This window comes from Leucopleurus acutus (assembly GCF_964270905.1).
Source record: "Leucopleurus acutus genome assembly, chromosome: 8".
Taxonomy (NCBI): domain Eukaryota; kingdom Metazoa; phylum Chordata; class Mammalia; order Artiodactyla; family Delphinidae; genus Leucopleurus; species Leucopleurus acutus.
Genome location: NC_139151.1, coordinates 66,948,411 through 66,962,972, shown reverse-complemented (window position 1 = coordinate 66,962,972; position 14,562 = coordinate 66,948,411). Strand labels below are relative to the sequence as shown.

The 14,562-nt window shown below is 45.1% G+C and overlaps 1 protein-coding gene across 4 annotated transcripts in view; it reads right to left on the bottom strand.

Annotated features, from left to right (window-relative positions):
- Positions 1–14,562, bottom strand: part of TEAD1 (TEA domain transcription factor 1) — a 257,750-nt gene that overhangs the window by 52,793 nt on the left and 190,395 nt on the right. For 3 of the 4 annotated variants that reach the window (XM_082845263.1, XM_082845265.1, XM_082845264.1), the window contains 2 exons: positions 14,421–14,483; positions 580–714 (listed from right to left, as the gene is read on the bottom strand). In XM_082845263.1, the coding sequence (XP_082701389.1) occupies positions 580–714; positions 14,421–14,483 (198 nt within the window). The remainder of the gene's footprint in view (positions 1–579; positions 715–14,420; positions 14,484–14,562) is intronic. The other variant, XM_082845266.1, reaches the window with a different exon arrangement.

Below are 14,562 nucleotides of genomic sequence, written 5' to 3'. Positions count from 1 at the left end.
GTATGAGTCCTGACATCGCTAACCATGTGATTACCATCAAGTTACCCAAACTCTTGTTTTGTTACTAATTAACTCCAGTTTTCTCATCTGTAAAATGGCAATAACAGTAAGAGGCATTTAAGATTATTTTGAGGATTAAATGAGATCATAACATTAAGCTTCTCAGCCCTTGGCAGGTGCAAAATGAAAATGATAACACAATACTTCTGTCCCTTTAGGAGTTAGTTGCCATAAAGTGACCCTGAGGACACAGGAACAGAGACCAAGGGCCAGGATTAAAATGATAGAGCTGAAGAGGCAGATAACAACCTGGAAGGGCACCAAAAAAGTGATACTTAATTCCATGTCTTCAGGGACTAAGCTCCTTCCCTCTCCTTCTCCCTCTCTTACTCCCCCCCCTCCCTCCCTCCATGCTTTCTTTCACCATTTTGCACTCAGCAACAGGGCGCCACAAAATGGTCCTTACCCTCTCTTACACCTGACCCAATTAACAAGAAGCGCCAGGTGGATGGCTCTGTGCTTGGCCACGTGGACCCCATGCGCTCAGGGGCCATCATATGGCTCCACCTCATGACTTACCCCCGGCGCTCCTGGGAAGGTGGGGCGTGGGATCCCTGGCAGCCCCAGCTTGTTGTGAATGGCAGTGGCTGATACGATCTGGGCTGACGACATGGCGGCCATGTGCTGCAGGGCCTTATCCTTTGCAGTCTGATCCTTGAAGGTGACAGTGACACACAGAATTAATACACAACACATGGCTACCGGGCAGCTTAAACAGGCACAGCCACGAGCACAGGGACTAAAATACGGTGCCACAAAAAAGGCCAAAAAAGCAAACATGCACAGATAAATAAACACAGCCAGAAGGCTAAAAACACACTCAACCTACTGTAACTCTGAACATTTACTGAGAACACCCAGTAGCAAGGTTTAAAAAGAAAAAAAAATTTTAATCCATTTTCCAACAGAATGGGAAGCCTCTGAGAAGAGTGGACAACGTATTTATTTTTCCAGCTTCCAAAGGGAGATGTCTCCAATTACTTAACAGACTCAAGGAGAGGGGAAAAAAAGGCCCTGCTTTCAAGCACACAAATGGGGAGGAGGGTGAGAGAAGAGGCGTGGTTGTGGATCTGGGGTAGGACCATCGCAGAGTGCTGGGAGACCCGTCTGTGTGCTCGGCCTGGGAGCCCTGGCAGACACCTGGTGGGGAGGCTCAGAAGCAGCGGGGCGGCGGGGCGATGAGGCAGGGTGATGACGGGGCCAAGCAGCATGCTGGCGGGGGGCATGCTTTCTCAGGTATCCCCGCCTGGGTCAAAGGCTAGACGGGTTCTTTCTATACCCAAGGACACAGGGGATGCTACCAGGTAAGTGGTTTCCCCTTTTCCTAAAAGGGTCTTTTCTAAAAAAGCCAAGGCTGATAACACACAGCTAGCCAAAAAGTCTGCCAAGCACAGCTAAAGTACAGAATACTCGATTTGGTGAAAATACTTACCATGCTTGTTACCTGGATACAACAATAAACAATTTGTTAAAAGGATTGCGTTACAAAGGCAGGGTTATTTTTCTTCCTAGTTAAAAAATATATACGTATACAAACACATGATACTTGGGTACAATAAAATGCGTAGGAGCGTGGGTTTGTTTTTTTTTTTCACATTTTAGGAGAAGGTAACTATCTAAAGGGCAATTATCAACAACCGCAACTCCCAACTCCTTTGAGCTGGTTCTGAGGCTTCCCCAGTACCGATGGAGAAATGGTCAGGCCCCTGGTGTGGGACAGGCCCTGATGGTGGGGGCAGGGCTTCACACTCAGTAAACATGTCAAGGGTCCTGGCTGCTTGCACAAGGTCTATACAAGCTATCCCAGGCCCAGACTCCATCAAAGCAGGAACAAAATGGTGACATCAGAGTAAAAAGAGCACTCTCCCCAGCTGTCATTCAGAGTTCAGACAGAGAGTGAAGGTCAAGGGAAGCTTCAGGCTAAGACACTGAGTACCAGCTGAGAGGTGGCTTCAATGTTTGCAGATTTACCCAAAGGTGATGAATAAACATGCTGAGGCGCCAAAGGCAAGGCCAAAAGGAGGGGGGGAAAATCAAAGCCTACAAGACAAGTACTAGAGGGTTCTAAGGAAGATCAATCAGGTGCTCCCAAGGTAGGGACGCCACTTTGCCCCATAACTGCCAGAAGCACCGTGTGAATTTTCAAAACGCTTATATTAACCCTTGAAAAGGAGCCTAACGTTTGCATAAAATTTTATATTTCATACACCTCTCTGGCTCTCAACTGAAAAAACGAGCCTCATCTAACAGCTATTCGGGGATACACATGGTCATAATGAGTATCTGTAAGGGCACTGCTGCAGCTGAATGACACCAGGAGGGCTCTGGAGGCCTGCAGGATTATTGGTCCCCAGAGACTGAAGTGATGCCTTTGCTGCCTCTGGTCAGATGGCATTCTTCGAGTTGAAGTTCCATTTGCTAATCTGCTGAACGTTCTAACCTGAAGCCAGCTTTCTCAGGTAACTTTTTTTTAAAGGCCTGAAACATTTCAGACACTGAGATGCCAGGAAAAAAGGCAAATATTGAAGTCAGTGGAATTTTATGATAAACTGACTGTGTGTGTGCAAATGCTCTACAGCCAAACTGGGCCTGACACATATAAATCTCAGTGCGCGGCAGTCTACCCTTAGCTGGTCCTGCAGTTCCACCTGCCACCTACCCCGCCATCCCCTCAGAGGGTAACCCTGGTATAATGAACAGGAAACCTGGCTCAGTCACACTTCCTTCCTTCTCTGTCAAGAGCACCTTGACATCAATACAAACTCATGGGTTTCTCTTTGGACCAGTCCCTTTGGAACCCAGCCCCCAAGTCATGTAACCCCTAATAAAATGATATCAATACCCTCAAGGAAACGGAAGGAATGGCATAGGTATAACCACAGGTGCCTTCCCCAACGAGCTACAAGCCTTACAACCTGTCCAGGGCCCAGGCGGGGGGAGCTGAGAAAATGGCAGCCCAGGCTGCTTGTCTGCCTGGCCGATGCAGACGGTGCAGAATAACTACAAAAGAGCTGTGGGCTTGGCTCTATTCCAAGAGTACGTCATGGGGCCTCTCTCGGACCTGAGACTTCTGTGTTTATGAAATGCTGATGACAGGGGCGGTTCTGCTTGCCCAAATACAAAGTGCGTCTGTGCACACTTGGGTGCAGTGACCAGGAATCATTAAGTCCAGGTCCACATGGAAATAAGTACCTACGTCTCCACAACCCACTCTTACTCTATTAGAGTTGCTTGAGATGTTTCCCTTTGCTAGGCTGATTGAAAAGTTCTTCAAAACGTTCACGAAAGTTTGATACTTTTCTTTTCTAACAGGGCAAGCAGTCAATGAGGAAAGGAGAAAAGTCACCACCTTTGCTGTTTATGTCACATAGCTCCAGACACTTCAGAATACGGTCTTTTTCTTTTGTTAAATAAAGTCAGGTTTGACTCTCTTATTACCCAGCATTCCACCAGGTACCCAAATGAAAACAGAAGTTCAGAAGCAGAAGAGCAAGTCAATTGCTGCGAGCACACCAACTTGCTCTATGCCAGTAAAAGGCGTACGGGCTGGGGAGTCTGGAGACCTGACATTAATGGGCTGTATTACCTTGGGCAAATCACCTAACACTCTAATTTTCTTGAACTACAAAGGAAAGAGTTGTACTTTATTTTCTAAAGGTCTTCTGATTCTAAAAGTATTCATAGCTGTGAGTTTGACATCCATTATAAGCAAATACATCTTAATACATATAGCTGAAAAACCACTAGTGAAAAGACAGCAGGATGTTAAAATTTGGGCAGTTCTTGGCCACCTGTCCTAATAGAGAGAAAGCCAAGTGCAGAGAGGAAATTTTATCTCAAGTAGAGGTTCTTTCTGCACTTGACCTACCTATTTGAGAATAGGCAATTTCCTACAAATGGACTAAAATGTCTACACCAGTTATTTCCTACTTTTTCTGGTGGTGACATTCTGAGTACTCACTTAATTTTATAACATCTCCCCTCTACCTATGATATACGATGGAAAATTAAAAATTTTTGTTTAAAATCTAAAGTAACCCTGCAGATAATAAGCACCACCAGGGAGATCTCGAAATCAGAACTGAGAGACTGGCAATAGGCCTACTTATCCTGAAATGGGAGTACACCTAGCTGAGAGATTTCAATTGAAGGATGTCTAAATTGTCATTTTCAGCCTAGAGATACATGCCTGGCTTTGAAGAAATTATAACTCTCAGTGTCAGACCTGACTAAATGGCATCTCTGTGTCATTCTAGTCTAATATCCTGGACTTTTAAACGTTCCACTCTATCATCACCACCTACCCCCAGAATAAAGGGGGGTGGGGGTGGGGGTGTCGCTAATCCATCCAAACAACAGTAGCTTAAGTAAAATCAAAAACATATGCTACATTTGTACACATTAATTTTATCCTAAGATGTTTTCACACTAATATTTCTGAGATGTGGAAGAGATTTACAAAGGATGAGCACATTGTTTTATCTTGAAAAACTGTTATTAAGTCAATACTGAGTTATCGTCTATGATGTCTTAGATTGCAGAAAATACTGAGTGTATGCATGTGTACATACGAGTATGCACGAGGAAAAATGTGTCCTAGGAAAAAGCGTGGACAACTTCATATTCACTCCTTTTTACTGATTTTAAGCCCTTCTATTCCTAAGATTATAAAGAATGAGGCCATAAAAAGCCGAAGTGGGGAAAGAAAAGGCATATCTCCCTTATCCAACCAAACCCAAACTCAAACCCACAACCTGGAATGTGGAAAATATTTATGGAGCAGGAAACATGGGTCTAAGACTGTTGATGGAGTGCTAAGAACAAACAGCCCATGTGACCTGAGACTGAGGGCAGACGAAGCACTCCAAGGCAGGGTGCACGTCTCAGTACCCACTCGACTCTCTTCCTGCCCCATTCCTGGCATACCGCGCTGTCAACGGCCTCACTACCTCTGCCACGCGGGGTCCAGCAGGCCATGGCAGACATAAACTTCTCAGCCTGAAGCCTTTCAAACTGTTATTGTTACTAAGTAAACAGGCTTTCATATTTCATGAAGCAGAGCAAGGCTGCCACTACAACTCTGGGATCAGCTGACTACCTTCCTCTTGCTGCTGAAATGTACACAATGTTTGGAAAATGTCTTCAGGTGATATCCATGACAGGAAGGCAGCCTATCACAGATGCACATGGCTGGAGTGGTGCGCTCGTCAAACTCAGGGAGATTTTATGAATCAGTCTCTGGAAAGTAGGGGACCCTTGTTCCCCCCTCTGTTTTCTCAGCTTTTAAATATTCTGGGGAATCAATTATCTCATAATTTTTAGGCATTAACCATAAACACATTTTAAAGATAATATAAAATGGCGCATGCTCTCATGTACTATATTATAGTGGCTACATATGAAATCTGAATGAACAGCATACTAAATCAATATACTCCTGCTTATTCAGGGGCCATCATTTCAGAATTTAAAGACTCCAATCTAATTTCTTCATATGGAAGCCCACCAATACATCAGGAAAAATATGTACAGTCAAAAATAAAAAAGACCATGGATACAAAAACTTCGGATAGCTATTAAGTGTTCTTCTCCAAATATACTTCTCTCAGCAATATAAAAATATAGCACATGAGAGGAAAGATAGCAATTTGCTTGCAAAATCACTTTTTCAGAAAAAGACAAAACAATACTTTCCTAAGAAGTAATTTTGCAGATGTTGTTTCTAATCTTGCACTATGTGGATTCACATGACCTCTGCAATTATTAGCAGTAGCCCTTAAGCAGATAAACATCATAAGAGTCTATGACGGCTTGGAGAAAGGATGGAGGGCACTTGAATTTTTCTAGCCATGATCTCTAATTTGCTTATTATTAGAGAAAGCAGGAGTAAATACAAAAGGGCCTATTTCAGGCGGGCAATGGCTAATGCCAAGGAGAGAAGGCCCATTCATGCTTCTCCTGACTTGACATGTAATGAGTAGCAATTAATTCATCTTATTGTATTTCCAAATGCCAAAAACTCCATTCACATCAAAGAAAAATGTTTCAAGGCTTTTACCATTGTCCATTTTTAAATGTACTGTTCTATATTCAGTATTTTATAACTGTCAATAGTGTTTCCTTTAATTCTCATGTGGGGCTCAGCATCATAAAGGACTGCAGACAAGGATCTGTGATTTGTAGGTGTGCCTGACGCCTCTCTACCAGGAAGCCTGGGATTTAGGGCTGCTAATGCCAGGTCTGGGTGTTGGGGAGAAGGCACCCACTAACTTTAGCCCCTTTCCCCGTGAGGGACAGTAAGAGGCAGGAGGCAAATCTCCCTTGAAAAGCCAGAAAGTACCAGCTCCCACCACTCATCTTCTCTGTTTCATTCGAACAGGCAGACACAATGAAAATAGGGCTCGGTTGAGGGAGACGATGCAAAAGCATCTCGAGTTAGGGCAATGAGCCCTCATCCTCCACCAGCGAGCACTCTGTAAGGAGGCAGCACGACAACACAGCTTGCTTGGGCTGTGGTGCCAGATAGCCCTGGGATCCAGTTCAGACTGGTGACCCTTGGGTGAGCCCCTTAGCCACTGCAAGCCTCTGCATCCTCACTTGCAAAGTGAGGACAACACTCACCTTCAAGAGTGCTTTGAGAACCACATCAACCACTCTGAGCACACAGTGCCCACAGCCTCGCCATTCTGTGGACGTGCCATCTATGGGCCCACATGACCGACCATCCAGGCTCAAGTCACTGGAGAGCTGAAATGCTTAGGAGCCCTGGTCCTGAGTACATAACCTCTGGGCTCAATGTGATTGAGCACTGTTTATATTGGAGGCCAGTTAACAATGGGATTTCCCTAGGAAGGGATAAAAATGTAGAATGAGGCTGTTTCTGTTGTCCTTAAAGAGAAAATCCAGACCTGGCTCAGCTGACATAGAAAGGTAAATGTATTCAGTCTCCTAGTTTACACTGTAAGTTCTGTATCATCACACCGTTGATGAGAGGTTCTAATTCCACCACATCCAAGCACAAGAACTTAACTGCCTCCAGTTTTGGTTTTAACCCAGCTAAATTTAAAAAAAGGTAATGAAAATATTGCTGAGGAGAAAGAGTACATGTCATGAATGCAAAAGAACTCCTTGAAGTTTGGGAGATGCCAGGAAAGGCGGTGTATCATTTCCCAAATCCTGCAGCAAGGCCAAGTGCCTTGGTGCTGGCGTTGAGACAAAGGAGGTGGTTGTTTCGGGCTTCTTTTGCCTTGTGTACTGTTAACAGTCAACGCCTGAACGAGCAAAGTGGCTCAGAAGGCCATGGGGAGCACCACTGGATGAAGTGCAGCGTGTCTTCCCCGTGGACAGGCCCATTCCTGGATAGAATCAGTGGTGACACAGCCAGGATTCAGCAGTGTAGATGCAGCAAAGCCACAGCAAAGTTCTTGAACTCCTCAAGAGAATTAAATCAACAATTTGAACTTTAAGCTCTCTGCTTACTGGAAGGAATGGCAGGTTGGAAAGAATGGCCTGCTCAGAAATCAAATCACAAAGGCCACCAGGGCGAGAACGAAGAAAATGGCCCCGGGGAGCACATGGAGCTTGTAAATTAGTCACCAACGACTGGACACAATCAGAGAAGCTCAGGCTTTTTTCTGCTCTACTGGGATGATGCAATGTCAGCAAGTACAGGCTTTTCTTCAATACAATCCAGAGCTTGACATGAATACGTCTATTGCCTAAGATGTATTCCTGCTGAGGTTAGGGCAGAACAAAGACTTCCTTTACTCTTAGCACTGTCTGGACTCATGCACTCACCAAAACACACTCCAAACCAGAAGCGGCCTGGTCCACCTTCAGGGGAAGATGAGGACAGTCCACAAAGATGAGGACAGTCCACAGTGTGGTGGTGGCCTGCAGAGCTTGGCTGTGGCTCTCACAAGCCTCTGAAGCCAGCAAATAAAGGACCACCTTTTTGCTGCTATCAGGGAAAGGAGGCCTCTGGGTGGGGACTGGACAACCTCCCAGGACAAACGAACATATAGAGACTCAGAGCAGGAAACTCTAAGTAGGAACTCTGAGTAGGAAAGAAGAGACTGTTTATAGCGCACAGAGAACATTTCTGCAGTCTTTCTACATGCTGGGATAATAAATCCGTGGAGCTTAAAAAAAAAAAAAAGCAAAAACAGTTAAAGACCTTTTGATGAATTAATGGTGAGTGAAATAATTCAAAGTACAGAATCATGTCTAAAGTTGCAGACCAGGCCTCAGTCTGTACTACGCAAAGTCTTCTCAGACAGGCTGCTGCCTCTCACTGCTCAATTGCAGATTCCAATGAGGGGATAAACTAGGGAACAGGGGGAGATGGAAGATAACACATGAAACCGGCATGGGCAACACTGCTGTAGACCCAGCTGGTGACACAAGGTCCAAGGGAGATTTCTGAGTCAGCATCTGTGGACTTCCTCAATGCATGTTCCACAGACCTATAGGCCACCTGCATGCTGTAATTGCACGGATCCACCTTCTACTTTATAACTAGAACCAGGCACCTGAAGAGTGGTGGGCCAAAAGGATCTTGTCTGGGCAGGGGCCAAACATGTGGTCCTCCCATCACAGAGAAATGACTCTGTTCTAGACCAGCGGTTATCACACTCTGACTTGTCTTTTAGACATTTTAGTCAAGAAAATTAAAAAAAAATAAAAGTATATATTTGATGTCCAATATTCTGGCACTCTGGCCACAAATGCCTTGCAGTTCCAATCCATCTTAGGGCTTCTGAATCTCACCTGCACTCTGCTGGCCCCTTCACCCTTTTCCCTACTGCCCCAGTCTCCCTGCTGATGGTTCTTGGTCTCTTCACATCGTTCCTTGACCTCTTCAACTATCCCCTAGTTTTTCTTGCCCCTTGCATCTCTCTCCTGTGGTTGGTCTGTGTCCAAGGCCATCCCAAATTGTTGGCCAAGTCTATCCTAGCTCAGGCCAGGATAAACTATAGAGAAGAAGTCTCAGGTTGGTGCCAATGGCTTTAGCACAAGTTCATAGTAAACAATGGGTAAAAATCTAGCTTAGTTTTAGGATAAGGGCCAAAGGAGAAGAGATAGTTTTCACTGGATTTGATTTTCTCAGGGAAATACTAAATGGCAAGGAAAGACACTGATGGTGGGGGGCTGAGATTGGTTGAGGAAAGACAGTAGGTAGAGGAAATTAGAAAAAGTAAGAATAATGTTTTGCCATTTGATTTCTTTCAGTTAAAAAAAAACAAACCTTAAAGGAAATATAATGAAAAGAATCATTTCTGGATAGTACAAACATGAATGCTTAATATGTCATTCTCTGTACTAACTTTTTGGTGTATTTAAAATGTAGCAACAAAAACTTCATAGTTAATTTTGATGTACACTCTCAGTTAATGGCCATTACTTGAAGAGAACCCGGGCTTTAATAACGTAAGTTTTTAATTTTTTATTATCTATCTATCTATTTATTTATTTTGTGGTACGTGGGCCTCTCACTGTTGTGGCCTCTCCCGTTGCGGAGCACAGGCTCAGCGGCCATGGCTCACGGGCCCAGCGCTCCGCAGCATGTGGGATCTTCCCGGACTGGGGCACGAACCCACGTCCCCCGCATCGGCAGGCGGACTCTCAACTATTGCGCCACCAGGGAAGCCCTAACCTAAGTTTTAAATGCTGCCTTTGAAAAGTTTCAGTGTACAGTTTTCAGACTTAATAAGAATAGAACTTTTCAACATAATTCACTCTTTAAAAACAATGAGCAAGAAAGAGCATGCAGCAATCAGATTGGAGTGGGGACCAGCCGAGGGTGACAATACGGATGGATAAGAGCCACGGAGCAGGGCCCCAGGGGTGCCTGGTCGGCCCCTGGTCCAGGCCCACATCTTGCTCCCTTGGCTTCTTAGAGCAGTCCCTGAATTAGCCTCCCTGCCTCCAGCTTTGCCTCACTCCGCGCTATCCTCTAAAAATGGTTGGAGGGATCTTTCCAAAGCATAACTGTGAACGACCCCTGCGTGTTCCCATGCTCCTCAGGGGAACCTCACCCCTCCAGTCTCATTCCTCATTCCATGCGTCCAGTTAGATGGGTGTTCTTCATGGTTCCCCCCACCCCCCACCCCCATTATCTGTGGAAATTCTCTACCTTCCTCTATGCTTAGTTCTAATGGAACCCCCTCCATGGGGCTTTCTTTAATTCCCCCACACTCAGAATTAATCATCCTTTTCACTGCGTGGTCTTTGCACTGCTCTGTTAAATTTCTACCGCAGAGCCCCCTAGCTGGGGACAATCCACTGGGAATCTTGTATTTTCCCCAAATGTGCCCAAAAATAACAGAAAGAATGAGTGTTCCCCCAAAACAGAGACTCTTGTGTATTCAACTTCCCACGCCCAACATCTACTAAAGGGTCTAGAACACATGGCTTCTCAATGGAACCATTACTGGACTGAATTAAGTAATCATTTCTGTGCTTTTAAAGTTCAAATCTACACGGAAATCTTAAAACTTTTACTAAAACAATTTTGTTTTAAACGAAATTTAAAATCCACACATTTTGGGGTGATCGGGCTCACAAACAAGCACTTTGAGAACCAATGCATTTAGCAGAAGCATGAAGCTGACCTTTGAAACGCATCCTAAGAGATTTTCAAGAGCGTGACTTCTGTAGCTAGGATGACTCATCCACAACCGTGACATGAGAATAACCACTCTCTCGAGCCTGTTTTCTTCAGAAGGCTATGGCAGAACAGGCTACGGAATTTAGAAAATGTGGGCTCTAAGTGGGACCCCCAAGCTGTCCCATAAAGGCCGGAGGCACGGCTGAGAGGCGGGCATTTCCTTTTCCTTCTGCCTAAAGCAGTGTGGGGTTTCAAACCTTATTCAACAGAACCAGCCAAAGAGGCCACCGCTAAGGACGAGAGAGTGTGAGCTTTAAATAAAACAGCTTTTACTCTTTTATATATGGAAAATTTCGAGTAAGATTTCAATCTGAAATGTGAGTTTTGCTGCTTAAAAAAGGCTGGAAAACCACTAGCCTCAAGAATTCTCCTGCACCCTTCCTGGGAAAGTGAAGAGAGGCTCACAGGCAAGAGGGTGCCGTCGGAAGCCACACCTGGCCCTGGCCCCGGCCCCGGCCCCAGGTGTGAGCAAACCACTTTTTCAAACCCCGAGGGAGAACAGGGAAATGAAACTTGGCTTCAGTCTTCACAGGAGGGCCACAGGCCTCTGTCCACCCTAGAGAACAGAAATCCTTTGACTTCAGAGCATGCGGAGAAATGGTGAGAAGCCCGGCTGGCAAGGCACGGCAAGGACAGGTCCGGAGATGGCCAGTCAATGGCTATCTCCTCCAGGAAGTCCTGCTGCATCGTCTCAGACAAAGCACGGCACCTGTTGTGAGTCTGGATACTTCCTGCCACCCCTACCCCTGCTCAGAAGCTATCCTTGCTGTCTACTGAGATGACTTCCACTTCTGTAGTGAGTTTATCTCATTAGCCAGTGTTGGGAGGCCAAGAAGCCAGAGGCTATCAGCCTGACCCCACAAGGAACTTGGCGAGGATGCTCATCCCTGCCTCCCGAGGACGTTAGACTCCAGAGCTGAACAAGAAAGTGCAGACAGAGAGAGGAGTTCTATCCTCCTACCACGCCAAGGGGCCTGAGCCCATTTCCTGGTAATGGCTGGCAGGAAGGTTAAGGAGGGCATCTTTAACATAAAACGCCTGTGGGAGGTGAAGGCAGCAGGATATCTGCAGGCAGGTGGCAGCCAGCCTTATTCTCCTCAACTGTCCTAACTCCCTCCGAGTGGGGACGCAGCAGCTCTGCAGCCAGGAACACATCACCCCGAGATACTGATGACCGTCAATCCCAAATTAGGCCCACATCTTGACCGATGGCTCAAAGTTTAAAAATTATCTTACTTCTAAAATGTAGTGGCTGAGGGACTGTGGGAAGCAAGGCCTGCACGCCCAGGTCCAAAGGGGCGTGAGGGGTGGTGACACGTTATCTACAGTGTGTGCTGATGAGAAGCCTACTGCTTGAAATCCACTTCAACCTCCGCTACAGGAAACCCTGTCTGGAAGAGCAGTAGTTTAGGATTCAGAAAGTTCAAATCCTGACTTCGCCACTTCCTATGCTGGATGGCTTTTGGTGAGTTAATTAAACCTTTGGATCCCTGGTTTCCTGAATATTACTCCTGAAAATCTAAGAATGGAACTCACTTTGTAGTGAGCTTACATGAGAGAACACACAAGAGGCCCTGCACTGCACTAACTCCTGTCTTTCATCCCCAAACTCAGCAGCACATTGTCCATACAGCTCGTCTCTGGGATTGCCTACACATTTAACTTTGGCTCTTTCTGCGAACACTTATCCTACAGTGCCCTATATTTCACATTCCCATTTCCACAGCCAGCTCTGTGAATAGAGGATTGGTTGTTAACTGCCCACTGTGATAAGCGCCATGCCTGGAACACTCGACTGGTATTAGCTGATGGGAAGAACAAAGGCCTCCATTTTTCCAAGAGTAATGAGGTAGGGAGGAAGGAAAGGAACTGTAAGAAGATGGAGGTGGTTCTTGGAGATGAAATGCTGAGCCAGTTGCTACCCCACTGCCTCTGTCTCTGCCTCTTCTTCGTGCCCGCCCCAGAGGAGAGTGGTCCAGGGCTGGCTGAAAGTGGGGGGGAAGTCTTTTTGTAAGAACAAACACAAAAATGACTGTGTGTTGGTATGTATGTGTATGTATAAGATAATGGCAAAACTGCTTCCATTGAGGAAAATTTGTAAAGTCACCAAGAGAGAAAAAGAGTGCTTGTGGAATCCCATGGGGATCCCCTCTGACCGGGAGAGCTTTACCCACCATTTACAGGGCTTTCGGTCCAGGGCCATGTGCCCTGGTGAACATACAGGAACCACACAGTGCAGAAATAGAACAATTCATAACATCACAGATGGAAACACAAAATTGATGTCTGTAAACTTCTTTGTACATCATTAATCCGTTAGAGAAACTAGAAACAGAGTGAGAACTTGAGCAAACACTGGGGTAGTTACATCCACATAGAAAGGACTGCACCTTTGGTTAAAAAGCAGGAGCTACGAAGTTATTTTAGTCTTCCAACTGCTCAGCCAGTGCAACTAAAAGCCAGCCACCATCAGCCACATGTGTGAGCGAGCGAGCCAGCATGCTGCCCACTGCAGAGGGCACCCCAAATGCGCCTTCCTGGTCGCTAGACCTATTTCACAGTCAGCGTCGTTTGCATTAAAAATGTTGGAGGCCTTTGGGAAGGGTCCCAGTGTTCACCACTTGGGGCTGTGAAATCACACTTTGTCCTTTAGTTTAGAACAAAAACACAAATTTACTTAATGTATGGGGGGGAAAAATCAGAACAGAACCAAAAACAGGCTTGTGGGAAAGACAACAATATGGACTACAGATTCATTTTTATTATAAAGTAGAGCTCCTCCATGCAAACTATAATCCCTTTGCATTTCTCAGATAGGGCATTATGGAGGGAAAAAGTCACGCATGTTTTACTGCAAGTTTTGGAACGAGAGAAAATAGGGAGAACTTGCATTTTTAAGTCGTCCATGCCTCTGTTTTTGCTATGAAATATATTTTAAAAGACTGGAACATGAGGCACATGTACAAAAAAAATAATAAACTCAAGTATAAACGGAATTGCAAACATGGATTTGATCAAGAGCTTTCCCATCTCTAAGACCTATCTTTTTTTTAAGCCCTCACCTCCAATTTCTTTTTTAATTAACAAAGCCACACACTTAAAAAACATTAAGCAATGTGGAAGAAATCTGGCAGAAAATACTCTCTGTAGGAAGAACTCATGAAAAATTACATGAAGAAGATGTATTTTTCATAAGTACTGAAAATACATCAAAAGCACAAATTAAAATAATTTCTAAATTTTTTTCAAAGTAATTTCATGATGGCCACTTGGAAATGATTCATTTATAATTTCTACACCAACTTTGCATCTCTTTGACTTTTTTTCCCTCTCCTAGCTCAGGGCTGCTTGGTGGTTATTTGAAGGGTAAAAAAAAAATCATGTTTCTGTGCTGAAAAGTTATCAAGACCAGCTCTCTGCTGCATTTGCATTGTTATTAGGGACACACACACACACACACACACACACACACACACACAACACACACACACTCTCTCTCTCTCTCTCTCTCTGAGCTTAATGTGAGGCTAGTACAGAAACAGAGAGATTAGACACAAAGAAATGTAAACAGCTCTCACATGCGAGGAAACTAGGTTACCAGAATCCCAGCACCAGGCATTCACCAGTCACCATGGAAAACAGGAAGTGAGATGCATAGCAACCACAAGCCAAAAAGCAGGAAAGCGCATACCTTTAGCTTGGAATGAAAATCACGAGATTTCCTTCTGGCAAGAACCTGAATGTGACTAGACACCTGCAGGGTAGGGGAAGGGAGGAAAACAAAGGAAAAGCCTGTAACCATGGAGATGAAAAGCCCCCTACAACTGGGCAAG